A 21743-nucleotide genomic window follows, 5' to 3' on the forward strand; every position below is an offset into this window, starting at 1 on the left:
TCTCTATTTCAACCTTACACATTACTGCCTCTCACCAACCACACAAATACACACATTAAGATAAACAACATAAAGTGTTTGTGTGATTTCAATGGATCCAAAAATTCAAATGTAATTAAATTAAAGGGTATATATATATACATATTAAAAATATTTCCTTTAAGGTGAGGAGTTCACATCTGCCATTTCACATAAACAGACTCGAAATACATCTACAAATACAAGTCACAAATGTACTAATCTACAAAAAAATTGTTAATTATACAAGAATTTCAAACTCAAATTTACCTAATCAACTTCAAGATGTCTTGCAATAATCTTCCGTCTGTCAGATAGATTGTTCTGTAAAGAACACTAACAAAGCAAACGGATGGAGAGAATTCAGTCTTATTTTCTAGTTTTCTTTTCCTTCCTCGATAAAGTTAAAAGCTAAACTGTGAAATACTTGACTCAGGGCATTTATAAATATGTAGAAATTCAACGGAATTTGGATTAATAAAAGTTGCAATTTTTCACGTCTACGGAGAAAAATTCATGCAGAATTCACGCATAATTTCCGGAGCTAATAATTCAGACACAATTCCTGGAATTCTGAATTACCGGTGAGTAGTCACTCTGGTATGCATTAAACAAGACAGTTTAACGTGCATAACATGAATATATTATGTATACCTTACAAATCACATTCATTACTTAATTTGAAACTTACTCACAAACAAAGCAAATGCATTTTATTTATTGATTTACTTCTTTAATTTTACTGTTCATGTTTTATCCTTACTGTTACTTAGTTAACATCACCTATCTACTGAACACGTGATGGGATTAAAATGCTTCTAATGGTACCTCCAAAGAATTCTAATGGTACACATTCGCACCACCACCACATAAAGGTTTCTTTATTAGCTTTGCCTGAAAAACTATGCACAGAAAGTTTGTCCTACCTGTCTTTGTCACTACTGGTTGAGCTGGAATGTTGATGGCTGCAAGAGTTGCCGCCATTGCCTGGTCCATTGCAGAGCCCTGTTTCGGAGGAGTAGAATGCTGCGAAGAATTTGATTTTTGTGAACTCGACCCGCTGGGTGACTTGGCACTTGCAGTTGCTGATGCAGATGCGTCCGACTCAGGTATCGTGCCAGTTGAAGACTGGGAACTAGTATTGAAACAATTGCATTATGAACATTCTCCACTATAAAAAAATGTATGATCCCTGCAAGCATTTTCAATGACAATTTAGAAACTGACAGCAGATATGAACCTTTTAACCTGTTAACTGGATATGGGGTACAGTGGAACTCCCAATTTTAAATTCCTGGATTTTAAAATTTCCCACATAATACATTCAATTCGCATGGTCCCATTAGCGCAAAAGATACAAAATTTTCCCAGATTTTACATTTTCCAACATTTTAAGTTTTTTCACCTTGATTCATTGAAAAACATAAAATCGAGGTTCTACTTACAAGTCCATCTATGCCAATGTAATTTGCAATGGTTTCTCTGTTAATGGAGTCACACAGAAAAAAAATATTGAGAAAATTATAATTTTTTCTTTCCAACATTTTCATTGACCATACTTCAATGGTCCATTACTGGTTAAAACTAAATTAAAATTACTTCCGAAAACTTGTAGTTGTTAAAACTATTATCTAAGGTCATATTTATAAAATATAGTACCCTCACAATCTCTCGGAGAGTTTTGCACCGAAGCAACAAGTGATACAACCACAAATGGCACACTCCGAAATACACACTTTCTTTCAAGTCTGTAAAAAATCATTCAATGTACATTTGCAACCAATAGACTGAGGTGACAGAATGCATCCCATAGAAGAACAGCCTAGTTTGAGTGACACTCAGGTACAAATGTAGCACTTCCTGCCACTCCGATGTAAAGGTTTGCTTCAAGTGACAAGAGTCAATTGACACATTGGTCTGAAAGCTCCTTAAGAGCATTAATAAAGGTAGACAATGTGTTGTCTAAATGTTATTTTGGACAATAATGGCCCTTATACACACCTTGCAAGTTCTTCCGGTGTGATGCGTGTTTTCAACTCCTCTAATTCCTTTGGGATTGTCCATCTTGACTCTTTGGTGTTCACATTATGATAGTAGGTCTTCCCACTTTCTGACCGATATTCTTTCCATGGACACTGTGATAGCAGCAACTGTGAAAAGTAGAACAAAAAATAATTTTGGTGAGCATCCCCATAATAGCCCCATGGTTATAATACCTAACTCCATATGCTCTGCACTGAGCAGTTGACTCACAATCAAGTCATATGCATATCTCTTGGTACTATTAGCTTGGACCACGTACCTATAGTCCGGCCAAGGGAAACAAAACTAGCTGGAAAGTACGATTTAGAACGTGAGAGAGGAAGTGGGTAGAACACTCATCAAACAGCCCTGTGGCATTTTGCTTGCATGGGTTCGCTTGTTGTGTTTATTGCTGCTTGCTGCGTTGTGTTTGTCTCTTACAATTCGTAACAAGCCATTTCGAAGTGGAACAAAGAAAACTGTAATGCTATGGTCCCTGTTGAACAGTCTACAAAACACCCTTCACATAATACACAATGTCACAAACAATTCAGTTACTACATTTTCTTTGTTATATTTATAATACTTTGTATAATAATACTATTATTAGTGAATACTAACCTGATTACTGCTGTGTACATTTGTGCTAATTATAATATTTACTAAGGAGATCAATTTCATTGAATGATCAAAATAAAGTTACAGGTTTACAAACAAGTTTATCTACTGAAGTGTTTCTGATATGTTCTGTTTGTTTATATAGTATATGGATGGCTATTTCTTTCATTCTGTACCCTTACGTATTTTGGCGGTTTGGCGTACTATGTTTGAAACTTCATTGTTGTTTCCACAGCAGACGATTTTCACGAAACTCGCTTCCTGACAAAAGTGCCATCACCCCTATTTTGCCAATGAGCACGTCCAGTTGGCGCATGCGCACTTCCGTCCATGGTCTCAGCTAAGGCAGGCATACAGTAAATGGCTAGTGCTCTCGCCTGTGGTGAGAGTGGCCCTGGGTTTGATTCTCACAAAAATTTTGGTGTCGACTGAAAGTGAAGACAGTTTGCGAGCTACTCGAAAAGATGTAGGGGGCCCCAGACTTGAAAGCGAAATGAACAACACCGATGGGATTCGATGTGCTGACCACATGTCACCCTGTGAAAAATTGCTCGGCAGGCATGGACCCTCAAAGGGCTGCTGTACAGTGGGATGCACAAGTATTACTCTGCAAATTGTCCATGTCTATTTACATTAATTTTCCTCTTGCACTCTACATATATTTTAGGTAATAGATTTTTGCTTAGCTGGTGTATAAGTTGTCAGCAGCTTGACTGGCAGTTTGTTTCATTTCTTGAAGTTCTCATTGGGTAACAAAGAGAATAAACATGGTGATGGATTGCTTCGTAATACTTATGCATCCCACTCTACCATGAGTAGAATTTACCTTGAGAAAGTTGTGAAAAACAAAATGTCGCAGAAACAATAAAAATGACTTTCAAAATTAAATTTAATGTATTACAGTGGCTGTAAGATATTAATATACACATGGATAAGTGCTTACGTGTTATTATATTATGATATGTCTGGTCATAATGATCAAAGAAATGAATAAAATAAAATAAAGTGGAACCTCAATTTTACATTCCTGGATTTTATTTTCCCACATTACACATTTTGATGGTCCCAACATAGAAAAATGTTTAAAAAAAATTCCTCGATTTTACATTTACCTGCATTTTAAGATTTTTCAGCCTGGTCCCCTGTAAAACATAACATCGAGGTTCCACTGTAAACAGGTACAATGAAATGTAAGCACGTTACATGTGTATATTAATAAATTACTGTATTATGCTGTTGGGACAGCCCTATATACATTTTTTGCTGACACCAATAAAACACTGATATAAAAATTAACTGATACTGATAAGCAATTACAAATGTTCTATGAACACCCCAAATTTTGTAGTTGTCTCTTTATTTAATGTATGTGACTGGGTGACTACACAGAAAAGTAGCTAATTATTACCATAATAAATATGTGACAAATATGTGTAGTATATATATTTTTTAAAAAACCTAATGGAATTTATTGATATACATTATCAGAACACACTACTGTTGTAAGTACATGAATTGGTAAAATTCCCATACTTGTCCAATTCTGGATGCTAGTTTTAAACCCTGTTTTCTGTTCCCCCAAAGATAAACACATTCTTACGCATGCACAATATCATCTTACACCAGAAATAAAACATTGTTAATCCTGTGTTTACAAACCTCGGATGGACTCTTCATCTCATCCGGCTTCTCCCAGGAACTCTGCTTTGTCACAGCATTGTAGTAATACGTCCTACCATCTGGTGCCTTATGCTCAGTCCAATTCGTCTTTTTGGCTTCGGGTTTTGCTGCCACAACAATGGAGCTAACAGTGTCTGAATTTTCACTACAAGATGAAACACAATTATACACACACTCTGACTGCCAACATGCATAACTTACACAACATTGATACATACGTTCTTACATTGAATAATGTTAAAAAAAAAAGGGAGACAACACTTTCATGTAACACAATAAGGCTAATAATGTGGTCTCTCTTTAAGTAAAAGGTAAAGTTACCCATGCACATAGCACCGTGCCATGAAGGCACATTTAGGGGTGTTGGGGTAGAGCCCCATACTTTCTTGATTTCAAACATTTTGGAGGTGATGTCATCAGCACCATGCTCAGGCCACCTTTACCCACAAGTGCTCACTGATTTGAGACTGGGTGAGGCCCCAGAGCTGCTTAAAGGACCTCGCTTACCGAGATGCGGGGAAACATGGAAAAATCTGGCAACAGAACTTCTGTCGTCTGCTTGTATTGAAATCAAATGGTGTAACGCTTACTACAGGGGAACATGCAGAACCGAAGCACGGAATTTCCAGCTAGAAGTCTGCAGGTTATCTAGATGCTTATGGCCCACTGAGACACTGGAAGTGAAACTGATCCATTCTGTTGCCGTGCTCCCGGCGTCTCAGTGTGCGACAAGCTTTATGCAGGGACAAGCCTGGAAAAATTCCGACCTTCGATCACCCAGCCCAGGAATCAAACCCCGAGTATCCCATAGTCAGATGCCCTACCAACTAGACCACTGCAGCTCCCAATGTGGTCTCTCTTAAAGTGGTATCGTTAATGGTTCTATGAGTTATTTTTATTTACTTTTTATTGTTGTATTGCACGACCTGTTTAATTATATTTGCAACTGTTCAAAGGAAGAACATGTATCTGTCAGTTGGCAATTACAAGAGTATAATCCTATGGCTTAATGGTAACATTGTCGCCTTGTAATCAGAGGCACTGGGTTTGATCGCCTTTGGAGGATTATTGCACACTGGTTTGGATCCCAATTTAAACCGTAGGTCCAATCCATCTGAGCATAAAATGGACTTTAACTGTGACAGTATTAATAAGTTAATAAATGTGGGAGATAGCTGATGTGCATAAGTTAGTTTCTGGACACATTTTTTTTGTCAGCATCACAAAATCTTTGGCATTATTTTCTTTTCATTATTCTATAGTATTTCTCTATCTATCATGAGATTGGATATAACTTGATGCATAATTTAGCCACCAACAATCTTCCCAATAGGAATAGATGTACAAAATTTTGCTTATTCATAGGTATAATGGATGTGTCTTAGTCTAGACAGTCCAGGTTTATTCTATTCACTAATATTAGTAGATATACCATAGATGCATCAATTCATTTTTTCAAAAGGAACAACACATGGGAAAAAAATACACAACTTTATTTCATATGCCGCTCACCATCTGTAACTTTGTTCAATAACAACACAAATTATGTGACTTTTGTTGCAAAATGTCTTAATTAGGTGGTATTCTCCTATTTTTTTTATCACACAAGAGAGACACTTTTATATTTACTCAGTATTTCAATGCACTTAGCAATAATCTTATAAAATAATGTAATAAATGTTGTCACAATGGCAATCAATAACAACTCAGAAAATACAAAAATTACAGTGATTACTAGTCAAGGTGTCTACCAGTATAACAGATCCAAAATTCTTGACTTTTTCTTGGCTTCTCTTTCCTTTTTCTTGACTTTTCCTAACATTTATTTAATCGCACCCTATTTACGTATAGTTGGAAATTAAGAATATATACATTTTTATTCAATGGAAAGCCCTACCACAAGGCCGATTAAGATGAAAACTGAAGCTGTACTTTAACAAGAATTGAATTGTAAAGTCCGCTTTATGCACAGAAAGGCTAATCAGGACTGGACCTACAGTTTAAAGTGGAATCCGAACACCGGGTATTGAACCCGAGACCATTGTACTTCAACAATAGATTTAGACTTGATTTAATGCATGTAAAAATTAATGCATCAGGCTACATCCTGGATGGGGAATACCCAAATTACTTAATATTTTTACAAAACTTCACAAATACAAGAATGTAATTTTTAAGAAACAAAGTAAACAAATCTTAATCACAACTTAATACAATTTTAGATTTCCAAACATTCAATTATATCAAAAACCAGTACAGATATATAACAATGTAAATTCACTATACTGAAAAAAAAAAAAAAAAAAAAAAAAAAAAATCCTTGACCACAAGCATAAAATCTTGACTTTCTTGACCTACCTACCTACCTGTTGTTTCTTGACTGCTAGACACCCTGCTAGTGCAACATTTGTATAGTACTGTGCTACACAGACGAACTGAAACAATTGAATATCAGGCACATTTTAATGGAAGCAAACTCACCCTCCAGGCTGGGATGACGGAGAGGCAGCAGACTCGGAGGCACTGGCAGCTGCAGCTGAGGTTAACTGGGGTCCGGCTGATATCACTGCTGATGAATTTGTATCTATTAGAAAATAAGTCACAAAAATCAACAAATAATTCCTAGTTCACAACTCTTGGCCCCTCAATTCTAACCTGATGCTAACCTTGAAATCAAATGACAAGATCATATGTATGGCAAGAACCTGACTATCACCGAGACATATGCCACATGACATGCAATTTCCACATTGAATGCTTTTGAATCTTTGTGGTGTACATAAACTTTTGAGAATTTACGTATCAATTGATGGCTAACATGCTCTTCTATCATACATAGCTTATTTGTATAATGCATACATGAAGTTCTTCCATTCATTTATAATTATCCTGTAAGTGGATTTGGCTATATTTCATACAAGTGCATACATTAGAGCAGTGACAACTGTCTTTTAATAATAATAATAATAATAATAATAAACACCACACCATGCCACTTTAATTCTCAGCAAAAAATAATGTATGCCTTTCTGCATGATGAGCATGTCCTCTTACAAATAACCACCATTCACCTGCTGACATAGAAGTTGTCTGGCTTGGTGCTGGTGAAGAAGTTGAACCAACAAGTGGCGCACCTGCAGATGCTGAAGTAGAAATAGGTCCAGTTGCCGGTGCAAGACCAGGTCCAGGCACAGCTCCCGGTGGCCCTGGTGCTCCAGGCATTGGTGGTCCCGTGTATCCTGGCATTCCGAATCCTGGTGGTGGAACGTTGAACGGCGGTGGTGGCATTCCGGGTGGGGGAAGCCTTATGTCTCCAGGAGGGATGGGAGGTCCAGGGGGCATGTACCCTGGAGGGGGCATACCCTGAGGTGGCATATGAGGAGGGGGAAGACCATACGGAGGCGGTGGTCCTCCGGGTCCTGGTGGCCCAGGGGGCCTCGGTGCACCTGGAGGCATTGGAGGCCCTGCAGGCATTCCACCTGGTGGGTAGCCTCTTGAGGGATGATGGTTAACCTGTTGAAGTGAAAGAATGAATCAGTACCTTTACAATGACACAAGACCACGTGTTACAGACATTCTAGAGTACATGTGTTAGTAGCGATGCTTCTTTCCATGCACACTGAAGTAAAGCATAAGCCTACATTAAAAATTTGATGATCAATCTGTTAGTAAAGCTACTCTCAGGCAGAGTTCTTACTTGCTGAATAAAATACACCACAAATCACACACAGAATGCTGAAAAAAAAAGTTTGAGCATGCCGCATGTCCACCATCATGAATAAAAGACTAATGTCTATCCATGTACCTTAAACAACAATCCAAATTTCTGAACCCAACTGAATTCGTTATTCATCAGAGAATAGAATAAGTGTTAAATATGTGTTACAAGTGGGTCTGATTGATTTGATTTTTGTTATTTACCATTGCATTTCTGCAACTTTTGGCTAATTGCAATAATTGAGGATGAGTGATGGTATGAGGAAATTTATGGACACACAAAAAACACCCATGCCAAGGGTGGGGGTTTGAACCTGGGATCCGTGGCATCACAGTGCAATGTGCTAACCACTCCACCATGGAGGTTGGTGGCTACACATAGCTTTTAACCACTTACCTATTTTAACACACATGTAACACTCATTTCCTCCCCAAGCTCTAGCATTGTTTAAGGGCATGCGATAGAGTTTCCACGGGACTCCTCCCAAGCTCTTCCGTCCGTGGCAGTGTGTCAACTTAGCTCTCTTGGAGCCAGATCTGGTTCTTTCGTGCACTCGTTCGGCTGTGAACTGGGACGCCCACACCCGTGCCCCACTATGATGCCATCACTGGTTCCGGCCGACATAGACCAACTTTTGTCATAATTATACATTTTGTACGCGATGTGATATTGTTATATTGGCTGCGTTGCCCCACTCCCTCTTATCTCCCCAGCTACTTCTTTACAGCACCGTGTTTGACGTGAAATTGACATAATAGTGTCATCAGGGAATTCTTTATTTTAGATTTCATACGACCATCGATGGATTATTGAGATGTGCTATGCCGCCGGTTCTAGATGTTGAAAACTAAGAATAAATTGTCATCAATTTAGAGTTAGCGATAATAGCAGTGCCAACACACCTTTGACAACTAACATTACCCTAGAAGGCACTTTATCCAGCCTTCGTAAATCTAGCTCCTTGAAGTCAGTCTTAACTCCATTTAAGGTGAAATTTAGTTATTTTATGCGCATCAGGTTTGGCAACACTGAAGGGAGGCAAGGAGAAAAGCATTGATCTTATGGGAGTATCATTTGATTCGTTCTCCAGGGAATATGAAACTTCCGCTGAAATAAAAATATATATCAACGGAAAAAGGGTAGTTTGAAGATTGATTTTATCAGCAAAAAAGTCGAAACTTCCATTTGATTAGCCGTAACTTGAAGTTGATTTCCCATAAGGAATACATGGAATTCCGAAAATTCTTATTCATCATATTTTTCAAACATCGTGTCTAGCGTAATAATCAACATAAAAGAACTTGCAACATGGAGAGAAATTCATACTCTTGGATACACCCAGGTTTTTTTTAGTAGCAGTGCGCATTCAGGTGATATTGAAATAAATGCACAATTGGTGCGTAACTGTATCCCCTCCCCTTAAGTACATATCTAGATATTAGCCTCTTATACTAAAAGAATTCTGGAAATGAAGGTAAAACATTATCAGTTTCATGCTGCTTTCTCTGGGAGAAATCAATAAGTGGAAGCATGTGATCTTCTGCTTTTATCTTTTACTCTTCTTTCTCCTGTTACTGATACAAAGGTACATTAGAAGTCTATTCATATATATACATGAAAAAAAGTAAGCAATGCAAAACAAGTTTAGTACAGCTAAAAAACAAGGTTGAAAGAAGTGTTGACAGCAATACAAACAGCACTACAGGAAGAAACTGATAGGAACCTGATGTATCAATAAAATATTATTTTACTTAATTATTTTACAATTCCCAGCCAAGTGTCCTATGATTAATGCATTTCTGATTGCATGTGCATAGGATATCTGCATCCTAAAAGTATGATTTACATTATGTTTATATGGGACCCACACCATAAAATGAAAACTTTTTAACACTATTAAATTGAAGTATAGCACAATCCAATCAATTTCATAAATAAAAAAAGTTATAATCTTAACACTATTAGATATGTCTAAATGTCAATGACAACTGTTCCAAAACATTATTTCTAATTAGATATGCATCACAGTTAATTTTAAAGATTATCACAATGACCATGCATTCGAACAATTTTAGATTAGAATCATACCAATCAGTTTGCCTTGAATAGTAAATAACACATGATTAGAAGAATCTAGAATCTATTCAGCATTTCATGTTACTATGGCTTAGTCATGTACAGTCACAGACAGTTCTAGGTTGTTATGGTCCCATTGAAATTCAATGGAGTTGTTACAACACAGAAGTGTCTGCCACCATTGCAATTTAAATGTCGATTTGATTTAGTTTATTTTACTTCACGTTTCGTGCCTCTTGGCTAATTTGCGAAAATGGGGATTAGTGATGAAATTGATGAATGGGCATTCACAAACAACCAAGCCCGAGCAGGATTCGAACACGGGACGTGCAATTTAAATGTCGATTATAGTCAATAGGAATTAAGCATAGATCATTGTAAAGTTAACTTAACAAGGCATAAAAAAATATGACTTGAAAAAAAAAAGTTTACATGCATAAAAACAGTAGCTATGCCTTATCTAACTGTAAAGTTGGACAAAACTATTTCTCACCATGGCATCTTTCAAACTAAACATCAAGATATGTGTAGATTCAAAAACTAAAGCTCAAAATGTACATCCAAGCATCTATTGTATTTTACCAGCAATGCTCATAATATCTTAATTAACTGTGTTTAAATTGTACACTTGGACATATCACAAGTTTTACTTTTTCACATTCTTCAGACATCAACACATATGCTCCATGCACTCACTCATTAAAAAAACAAAACAAAACAAAAAAAAAAAACTTTTCAAACCCAAAAGTCTATCTGAATTGAATATTCTGCAACTTTTTGAGCATGAGAGACACATATGATGTATATACTGAAGAAGAAATAAACCAACGGGAAAAAAACCTTTTCAAACCACAAAGTCTATCTGAATTTAATATTCTACAACCTTTTGAGCATGAGAGACACATATGATGTACATACTGAAGAAGAAATAAACCAACAGATGATATTCAACTTGACGTCATCACGCAGTGTACTTTGGAAAAATATCTGGTAAACAGATTCACGTGTGTTAAGGAAAGTCTTATTAAGCCAAGAAAATTAGCATTTAAAGACTTTCCACAATTTTCATGGTTCCTGTAGGGCTTCATGAAAGGTAAAAGTGCACATTCCTCACGTGATCATGATAATCATATCTTGAATCACTTAGACACAATGCTAACCTGGCATATTTTCAATGCAAGATCTGATCTGTTTGCTGGGCATATGGTGCAATGAATTATGGGGGAAATTATTCACTGAATATCATCCATTGACAATGCTACTGTAAAGATAAATGTCACACAAAAGCAATAATCTAAATTCTGTAAAAATGACTAAATCTACGTTTGGTCAAATAGTGCATCACTAACTTACTAATTTAAGCTTGGCATGTCACTTGTATCACTCAGCATAGCAACATGCTCTAGCAACAGGACAAAGACTAGCAGCAGCATGCTACAAAATTCAGCTTCTCTACTGATCACATACGTAGAGGACACTAACCTTAGCAGAGTCCAACCTAGACAGACTCCATCTATAGATTCAGATCTGTGAAGAATGATAAGAATAGCTGTAGCTCTCAAGCTATCCTTATGTACAGGAAAACAAAGTATCTAATTTTGCCCATAAGTAGAGACCTTATTTTTGCAGTAGTGTTTCAACGCTTCAGTATTATGTCGAAATTTCCTCTCTGAAAGTTTTAATCTGCTTAGAATTCCGCTATAAATTGACAATACCAGAAGTATCTCCAATTGCTTTCAAATTCGGCATACTCGCTAATTTTGGCCTCGTAATCACGAATCTGCAGTTAAAAATTGGCGGTCACGTCTAGAAATTGCAACATAACCTTGTCAATTACCGCTATGATTCTCAAAACACTAACATGGAAATGATATGAAGACATCTTCGGTCTTGCTATCAACGTTGCTCAAGTGTTGTGCAATAAGTGAGAGTGTTGATTTGCATGTGAGAAAATGGCATCTTGAGTAAAGGTGGAAAACATGTTTGCACCATTCACGGTAAGGCTAGGTTAGGCAAGCATAGTTAAAATTAAGGGTCATCATAAACATAGTTTTGAAACGATAATCATTGCAAAAAATAGTTGTTTTCTTCATAAATCAAGGGTGTTTACTCAGTTCACGAACCCACTTTTTTCGACTTATTTTGGAATTTCTAGACGTGACCGCCAAATTTTAACTGCAGATTCGTGATTACGAGGCCAAAATTAGTGAGTATGCCGAATTTGAAAGCAATCTGAGATACTTCCGGTATTGTACATTTGCTCCAGAATTCCTTCTAAAGCATTCATGTGAATCATCATGTGGTTTGCCTTTGCCGCCCTCTAGATATTATCAAAAGCTGAATAGACTTACATAGCCATGAAACTATTGTAAATAGCTAGACAACAGTGAAAATAAACTACACAAAAATTAACATGACTGCTCTAGAAAGAATTCTAAGCAATGTAAATTTTCAGATTTTGGAATATCACAGTGATTTTTCAAAAGTAGAGGAAATTTTGAAAATAGCTGCCCTGGTGTCGGCTAAAGGACGAGCCAAGCCTTAAGTCCTCAAGTGAAGAGAGTGAAGTTTGTTACAGCATTCCTAAAGTTTATTTTTGTGAATTTGTAAAATTTGCTTTCACAAAAATTTTCTAGAAAATGCAGATCTGCATGCATATACACAGGATGATTTATTGATTGATTGATTGATTTGGTGTTTTAAGTCCACTTTATGAACAGTAAGGCTAATTGGGACTGGGCCTACAGTTTAAAGTGGGATCTGAACCACTATGTACCTCCAATACACACGATAAATGTAAGCACCTGTTCTTGAAATATGACTAAAATGAGCGGCAACATTTGTGTGTGTGTGTATACAGTTATTTTCTGACAGAACATCCTCCTGCTGCATGCCATGTGCAAATATGCAATAAACTATACACTATCACTGACGCATTTCTCAGGTTGAAAATATAACTTGTTTCGCCAGAATCATGAGGTCAATTATTTCTGCTAGAATTATGGGCTTCCTTACGGAACGCACCCTACGTTTCATGGGTATGTGCTTATCAAGTGTGAAGTGAAAAATCTAGAATTTAAAAAAAAAAATCTCAGTGGGAAAATAAGGTGTATAATGTCACTCCTGCATGAAAAATGGAGGGAGGGGATTCCACTGTATATACCCTTGAATCAAGCCAGATATTAATTTGAGGGGGTTACAGTGAAAAAATAAACAGAGATAGGGGAAACAAGGTCCCTACACACAGGCACAACAGTCTACTTAAGACACAAAATGCTCATCAAAGGGACAAAACAGAAAACAATTTCAATTTGCTGAATGAAATTATCAGCTTCACCCAACCTTACCATGATTTAATATCAAAGCCACAATTTCTGCAAGTTCACACAATTTATGTTTAAAGTTAACCAATGTGTATATATGTAAAGTCGTATGTTAGAATGTTATCAGGACAATACCTTCATCAATTAAATATGTAGTCTCCATTACATGCTTGAACCATGTTTTCATTTAGTACTTGCCTGACTACAGAAAGTACTAAAGTCTTTCACTTTAACAAATGCACTACAATGTATCCTATTTTATTCTCAATGTTTTCATTCTTTGATTTCAACATCAAGAAATGGTACATGTCTATTTCATTTATTTATTTCATCTGTTTTCCATGGTACCGTTTACAGGTATCTGTCCAAAACATTGCCCACAGGAGAGTTAAATGTGACCAGTGTGTGTAATCCACATCCTATATGCTTATAAATATGGTTAAATCCATCATTTGTGGTCATACATAATATATTATAAAGGTTTGTTGCATCATGAACCATTGGTATCAAGAGAAACCATTTCCAACCCAATTTCAAGGAATGAGCTTCCTATTTTTGATATTCCCAAGGAACAGGCAACTTTCAAATGAACAAGAAATCATATCTAAGGAAATTATGCCAGGAAGAAATTGCACAAGAATTCATCTAAAAAATGTTAGAAATCCACAGGAAAGAAAGAAAAATAAAACACATCCTATTCATTGGGAAAATTTTGTTCATGTACCATGTACAAAATTTCCTGAATCAATAGGATGTTTTTCTACAGTGTGTTTCAAAAGTCACACAACCCACACTTTGAAAATTTATATCATGAAACCTGTAAGAAATGTTTACACTGGATTTTCTATGTTATAAAGCCTCATCCATTGAGATATTTTTCAATGCTTAATATTGTCACTTTACTCCATACATAAAATCAGATAAATTAATAACTGGTGGAACGCAGCGTTAAGATTTTTCCAGAAATGCACTTTTGGGTAAGAAAAATATATAAGAAATTACCGAATGGTCATAATTAGACATCTGATGACTGATGTCATGTCAGTCTGTCATTTGCAACCAATATTGATCATGTGCATCATTTGATGGATTTATGACTGGCAATTTTATGGGTTGAGTAAAAAGGTGCCATTTTTTGGGACATATCTCCGTAGCTGGCAACACTAGCAGGTCAAAATTTCGTCAACAGACGTACACTACATGTGCTTAAATATTGGCCATACATTAACATGAAAAATCATAAATCCTGATATTTGTACTGAAATTGGACTCTTGAGAGAATAGTAGGTTGCTCCTGGCTTCCCTGAATTCTCTTCCCCTGCATTGCCAGGTGCATAGAAATTTACACTTAAAAGTCAAATTTTTCTCTACGCATTTCAGTCTAGGTATATAAGATCTGTGTTTCAATCTTTTGCTCTGATTGAGCTTACAAATAAGTAGATTTGCTTTGCCACACAACTCAGCTCTCGGCAGCACTCTTTGAATTATGTCAGGGTGAACCTTCTTTCCTAACATGTATACCAATCCGGATCCAATCTTTGTAATACTCAATGTAAGGTATTCCTTAACTTTATTATATTTTCAGCCTCTTGGGTAATGCATTCTTGAATGCTCTGAACGATCATGGTATTTAACCTAATATTCCTTGATTTTTCATGATCCGCCAGCAGCCTACCTCCTTCTCATGGTGAAATAGAACCAGTTGTTGCCAGGCTTGCCAACTTTAAAGAATAAAATTCCGAGAGATTTCTTTACAGCTTTCAAACCATTTACATTAAAATGTTCTAGAACTAATATTCTGAATATCAGCTGTTATCTGCTTGTGGTTTTGCTACTGTGAATGCATAGTTTGGTCCCCTAAAAAAGGATGTGAGAACAGCATTTTTACTTTGGTTTTCAAAGCATTGATGCTTCATATAATTTGCATGACCAACAGCAATATACACAAAATATTTGGTGACAGTTTCTTCATTTTGCTTCATACATATTTTTTCTAAGTGTCATTGAATGTGCAGTAAAACTTTCTCTTCTAGTGTTGCAACTCTGAACTTGCCATGATAAAATCATGAACAGTGAAACTCAACGAATTACTTACTAAGAACTAATCTAGCTATACAGGGCTACTATAAATAATTCATTCTATTTCAAAACACTGTATTTTCCAAAGTATTGCACATACAGATATGAATGATACATGAAAATAACTGTAAACTCACCAAGTTTATGTCGTGACAAACGAGTGCAATGCCTGTAGAAATTGGCGACAAACCAAGGAAGAGTTCTTGTGTGTTGGAATATGCAACATGTTCGTTCATCTGTTATCGCAGTAAAGCCAGCGTGCATTCAGAAGAGAGTACAGAAAAGAACCACCATGTAAACAGAGCATTTTGCGGTGGTATGAGCAGTTTAAGGACACTGGTTGTCTGTGTAAGCAGAACAGTCCAGGTCAACCAAGCTGACAGCTGAAACAGGGGAGAGAGTGAGGGAGAGTTACATTTGTAGAATGTGAGGAAAACTTGGTGAGTTTACAGTTATTATCATGTATAATTCATATCTGTATGTGCAATACTTTGGAAAATACAGTGTTTTGAAATCAAATGAATCATTTATAGTAGCCCTGTATAATGAAGCAAAAATGGGTGGAGAGAAACAAACAAGTCTCGAAATATTGATGGAGCAATGCCTTTCTTTTCCTTTCCCACAGTTCTTGTGTAGACAGTTTGGCCCAATATTGAATTTTTAAACTATCTATTTCTCCCTCAATACATTTGCTTAAACAATGACCCATTTTTCATGAGTCTTCAAAATAATTATTTCTCTTTCAGCTTATGGTTCTTACAAGTGCATAAACACAATATTTGCTGTTACATTTAGGGAGAACACACACTCCCTTCATTGTTTAAAAAATAAATATTCTTAAAAAAAAGTCTGATGAAGGGAATGTTTATGTGCTTGTAAGAACCATAAACTGCAAGAGAAATAATTTTACAATGCAAGCAATACTGGGGAATTCCAGTGTTACGTGTGTGACATTTTACACATATAATACAAGGTTTTAGATATGAAATTGGATTAAAATAGTCAAAATGAACTGATTTCATAGAACCATGAAGTACTTTGTGGTGTCTGCTAACAAATGAAAATAAAAATTAGTATGATGACATAGGCTAAATGCATGAAAAGCATTAACAAAAGTGTGTTACACTTTAAAAATGTAGCAAAATTTGACTTCATTTGTCTGTGCAGCAGGTAGACTGAAGATGCTAGTAAGGTAATTACACGTCAAATCAACCAATTTTAAAATAATTGGTTGCATGACCATTTTAGAAAAATGTAATTTTTAGTACATACGTTTGTACATGTTTCCAGATATCAAAATCAATGTTCAAAAAAATTTATTGTCTTTAGTTCTCCTGGGGCAGCCATTTTCCCAATATGGCACATGGCTTTTTTTGCTCATGTAGCACTTTTCAGAAACTATTAGAGCTAGAGTCCTGAAACAAAATTCATATTGTAGCTAATGAAGTATACTTTCTATGATATTCAAGTATGTTTTGCTTAAAATTGCATCGTAAGTATGAAAATTATGGTGGTAACAATAGTTAAAAAATTGGATTTTTAAGCTCGATTTTTCAATGAAGGGGTTTAGTCTAAGGCTTGATTAATTTTTTTTTCACATGTAGACCTCCATGCAGGGTGTCTGTAAATAAAATATCAGTGTTTAGAAATGCAACCCTTTTTTACAGCATGGGCTCAAACATGGCCGTTCATTGAATTTTGACAGTTTTCGGGGTTAAATGCCTCAGATGGGTCGTCTTGAAAAATTTTGAAATTTGGCACAAAGGAAGCCCTGCATGGACCTAACTCACAGTAAAAATCTCAACTTTTAGATTCAACTCATTATGGTCAATATCAGGTAATGTATGTCACCTAATTTCTGACGTTGCAAAGCATGGTTCAACTACATCCCATACTTAGAATAATGAAGTCTTTTCTTTTTCTTTATTAAATTTGGGTTAAATAAAGCTTCAAAAAATATAGTTAACATAAGGTTTTAATACTCGACTTACCAGAAATTGAAATTACAAGGTATGACAATTGAAAATGTGCGAAATCTTATTGCAAAAGGTTTGACTTATTAGGTACCCATGACCAGTTGGTGTTATCAGCTCCAGTTTCCTATTCATTCTCTTTGTTAAATCAGGTAGAATTCTAAGTTCTTTCACTAAGTTCCTAAGTAAATTATCAGAAACCTTCAGATAATCACATATATCTATTCTTGACCAAGTGGTAGCAATCAAACTGATGATTCTCACCCTTTCAACATTAGTTTTCACTAATTTACATTTTTCTTATAATTTCCATTATACAGATTGTACTGGCCATGCAAAGCTTTGTCGCACTTGCCTTCCTTTTCTTCAGTTCTAATACTTTGTGAAAAGCAACTTTCAAGTTTCCTTTGCACTCCTTGTATGATGTGAATAGTTTCTTGAGCAAGAGCACTTTGTTTTTCTGCATCAGACTCCTCAGTTTTGAAACAGGAGATACATCAAAAACAGAACAGACTTAATGATTTCCTTTAATTTTTCTTGGATTGGCACAAAGACATCATTTGCATTCTGGCATTTAAGTGAGTCACTTTCTCCAGATATGAAAATTTTACTACAACATGTCAGGCATATTGATTTAACTGGTATAAGGCTTACTTGACACTTTTTTGGCCTTACCATATGATGCAAATTGATTTTAAAAATTCCCTTACTTCACTTTTCTTTAAGTGGTACATCTGAAGATCACAATATACTTTAACACATAAAAAATGTTTACAATGGTTTTTGCATATTGTCTCTAAGCCATCCACCTGTAGTCTTGAACTAAGAAGTGTTCTATCATTTTCACTAAGTTTGCTAAGATTAGACAGTCCTCTCCAGTTAAAAATCCTACAGAACACTCCATTTCCAGTAACAGATAACGAACACTGACAAGTCACTACTCTCGGCACATTAGGCAAAGGAAAAATAACAGCAGAGATTCTCCATCCACAGATCAATTCCAGGCTTGCCTCACATCCTATCAAAACATATCTCTGAATCTACTTCAACGAATGTCATTTCTTGAAGAAAAAAAAATGTGGAGAGTAAAGGAAACAAAAAATAATATATTCCACCAGCTTTGACCCTTCAAAATAAATAGCCTACTTTCAGTGGAGTGCCCAAGGAGGGGTTGGTGGGGGTCATAACCCAATACTTTTGGCCTGGTATTCCATAAACAATTAAGTCAAGGCAGGATAATGTGGCAAAAACAGTGGTGTATACTAAAAAAGTATATGTAATACCCCCTCCCCTCCATTTCCAAATTCCTGGGCATGCCACTGCCTATCTTAAGCTGCATGTACTGCTACATTTAAAAAAATTTGGGGGAAGCTCAGTTTTGGACAATACCAACTGGTCCTGGGTACCTAATAAATCAAACCTTTTGCAATAAGATTTCGCACATTTTCAATTGTCATACCTTGTAATTTCAATTTCTGGCAAGTAAAGTATTAAAACCTTATGTTACAATATTTTTTGAGGCTTTATTTAACCCAAATTTAATATATTTTTTGAGGCTTTATTTAACCCAAATTTAATAAAGAAAAAGAAAAGACTTCATTATTCTAAGTATGGGATGTAGTTTAACCATACCTTACAACATCAGAAATTAGGTGACATACGTTACCTCATATTGACCAAAATGAGTTGAATCTAAAAGTTGAGATTTTTACTGTGAGTTAGGTTCATGCAGGGCTTCCTTTGTGCTAAATTTCAAAATTTTTCAAGAGGACCCATCTGAGACATTTAACCCCGAAAACTGTCAAAATTCGATGAACGGGCATGTTTGAGCTAGGGATGGCCAAACGGATCCGAATCGTATCTCAATCCCATTATAATATTACCACACCTTAAAAGGTATTATGATCTTCGATTACAAATAAATTTTTCATTAGTTAGTCCTACAAGATTTTGTTTCAAGTGTTGTTCCTAAAATACTTTGCTACGCATCGGCTAACACTCTCGTGCACAAAAATAATCTTACTTGTTTAACATAAAATATCAGAGGTGATTTTGTAAATGCCATTGAAACGAATATGTATTCATTCGAATGTATTGGAAATGGAAACACACATAAATGTGAGACATTCCATTCCAGGATGAAACCTTTAACACATTTAACAAGATAGAAATGATATTGAGGACAAATTGAAGTGGGGATCTGACCCCTGTGCCTCCCTCCGATTTCCATGTGAAACCGCATTCTGAAGTTTCAGGGGTAGGCCTAACACTTCCGATCGCCTTATGATATTTTTCAAATTCTCCTAGCAGGAAGACTAATTATCGTAGAATTTTGACCGTCACTGTCACACGAAATTTGAACCTTCCTTAAAGTAATGAGCACTGTTTGGACTTCGAAAATATTTATTTATGTTGAAAGATGCAACTTAAAAATTACATTACGCAAGCATGCATGGTTCCCATCGACAATGTATTTTCCGTTATCAAACAACTGTTAAGTACGTAGACTAGTGGGAATTAATGTAGAAGTAAATCGGAACCTTAGTAGAATGCATTTAGGGACTTTATCTTAATGTTAAGAGTACCAAACCTGGCCTGCCTAACCTAACTACGAAAGCATATATTTAACAAAATCTTAAGTCATCGCTAAAACTCCACATTATGTGTTAACAGAAGTAAATCGAAATCAAACCATGTTAAAATTGCATTCGTAGAATGATGAAATCGCAATAAAACAAAACGAACTTGGGCCAAGAAATCTCCCAAAAGTGAATCTCTGGAGAACTTCGTCTTGCAACTCCTTATTTATCACTTTGACAGAAATCTTACTTGATGCTTACTAGAGTGCTGCATCGATCGTCTAATAGTTCACATGGATGACGCTAGATGGCTTACGGAACAGACAGTATCTTCGCTCGAGCGAATAACGCTCACACATTCAAACGATAGGTATACGCCCGAAACCCAGTAGTTCACGTGTAACCATAACTATTCTGTAGTATTGGCCCTTCAAACATGGATCGTGAAGTGCAAGATGCTGTGAATTCAAACTAAAGTGAACATAGTCATCATTTTCATGTTAAAATGTAATTTAGTCCATCTTTACAACACATAGCAATACATGAAAATGAATAGATGATTATGGGCTGAAACTACCAGGACGAATTTTTGCACATATATTTGTACGATTACTGTCCCATTGAAATGATATTTGATATTCTATTTATTCGAGCGAATTACGCTCGAGCATGGGAGATTCGATCGAGTATTTTGAAGCGAAAGTGGTCCAATGCAGTACTCTGATGCTTACCATGTTCAAATAAGTAAGCAGAGGCAATTTTCTGACAGAAAATTTTATTTATGATTTATCATCTTCGTAAGCCATACTTTCAACAGAAGATATTCATACTTAGTTATGTATGAAACCTATGCATGGTACTCTTCAAGTTGGTTTGTTATTGTGTTCATCGTAGGAATTATTGAAAATATTGTTGTATATTCATAATTGATAGTGAATTCATGTAGTCACACACACACAAACACTTATTCAGCTAGTTAAAATAAAATTATATTAGTTTTAGTCACACTTGAAAAAAGGTGCCGGTACTGCGTACTGCCAGATGAAAATACATAAATAATGTGACAAGTGATTGTCTCAAAAGTGAATTAGAGCACAAGAATCGGTATCAATTAGCTATATTATGCACATACAAAAAAGGGAGTTCTTATTTTTATGTTGGATCGGGGGGAAGATATTACTTACCATTACACCAATATCTACAATCAGAAGGAAAGTATCATCATCTTGATCAATTCACCATGTAGCACGTCCCTTTCACACGTATTCCTTACCAAACACACGCCGCAAAAACGATCACGACAGATCAACTTGAAGTACCGACCGACCGATATTCACTAGTACGTTATGTCCATGTTCTTATATAAAATGCTCTGTCTTGAGCAACATATTCACAATAAGAGTACAAAAAAGGCACCTTATTATATAATTGATCAAACTTTTAGAATAAATACAAAATATAACAAATTCAACTATTTTATACTTGTTTGGCTAACAAGTTCGAATGAATCCAGTTCACTCAAGAGCTGAAGAAAATTCATTTGCAACAAGAATATATAAAGTCTGTTCAACTGCTTAGATGAAGCATAGCCCGCTACGATGCTGAAGCATCGATGAAGCAACTGGCAACTCTGTTGCGGCCAGGGGTGTGCGGGACA

At 35.9% G+C, this 21743-nt stretch overlaps 1 protein-coding gene across 8 annotated transcripts in view; it reads right to left on the bottom strand.

Annotated features, from left to right (window-relative positions):
- The window catches only part of LOC145998806 (pre-mRNA-processing factor 40 homolog B-like), a 58972-nt gene extending 37359 nt beyond the window's left edge, over positions 1-21613 (bottom strand). For 2 of the 8 annotated variants that reach the window (XM_083135437.1, XM_083135430.1), the window contains exons 1-6: positions 21271-21613; positions 7410-7851; positions 6820-6922; positions 4318-4483; positions 2020-2168; positions 945-1153 (exon numbers count right to left, since the gene is read on the bottom strand). In XM_083135437.1, the coding sequence (XP_082991563.1) occupies positions 945-1153; positions 2020-2168; positions 4318-4483; positions 6820-6922; positions 7410-7851; positions 21271-21273 (1072 nt within the window). In that variant the 5' untranslated portion in view covers positions 21274-21613. Of the gene's footprint in view, positions 1-944; positions 1154-2019; positions 2169-4317; positions 4484-6819; positions 6923-7409; positions 7852-11614; positions 11660-21270 lie in introns of all 8 variants that reach the window. The other 6 variants (XM_083135433.1, XM_083135436.1, XM_083135435.1 and 3 more) reach the window with 6 other exon arrangements.
- Between the last annotated feature and the right edge of the window lie 130 nt (positions 21614-21743).

The sequence above is a fragment of the Lepisma saccharinum genome, chromosome 14 (assembly GCF_977018435.1).
Source record: "Lepisma saccharinum chromosome 14, izLepSacc3.1, whole genome shotgun sequence".
Taxonomy (NCBI): Eukaryota; Metazoa; Arthropoda; class Insecta; order Zygentoma; family Lepismatidae; genus Lepisma; species Lepisma saccharinum.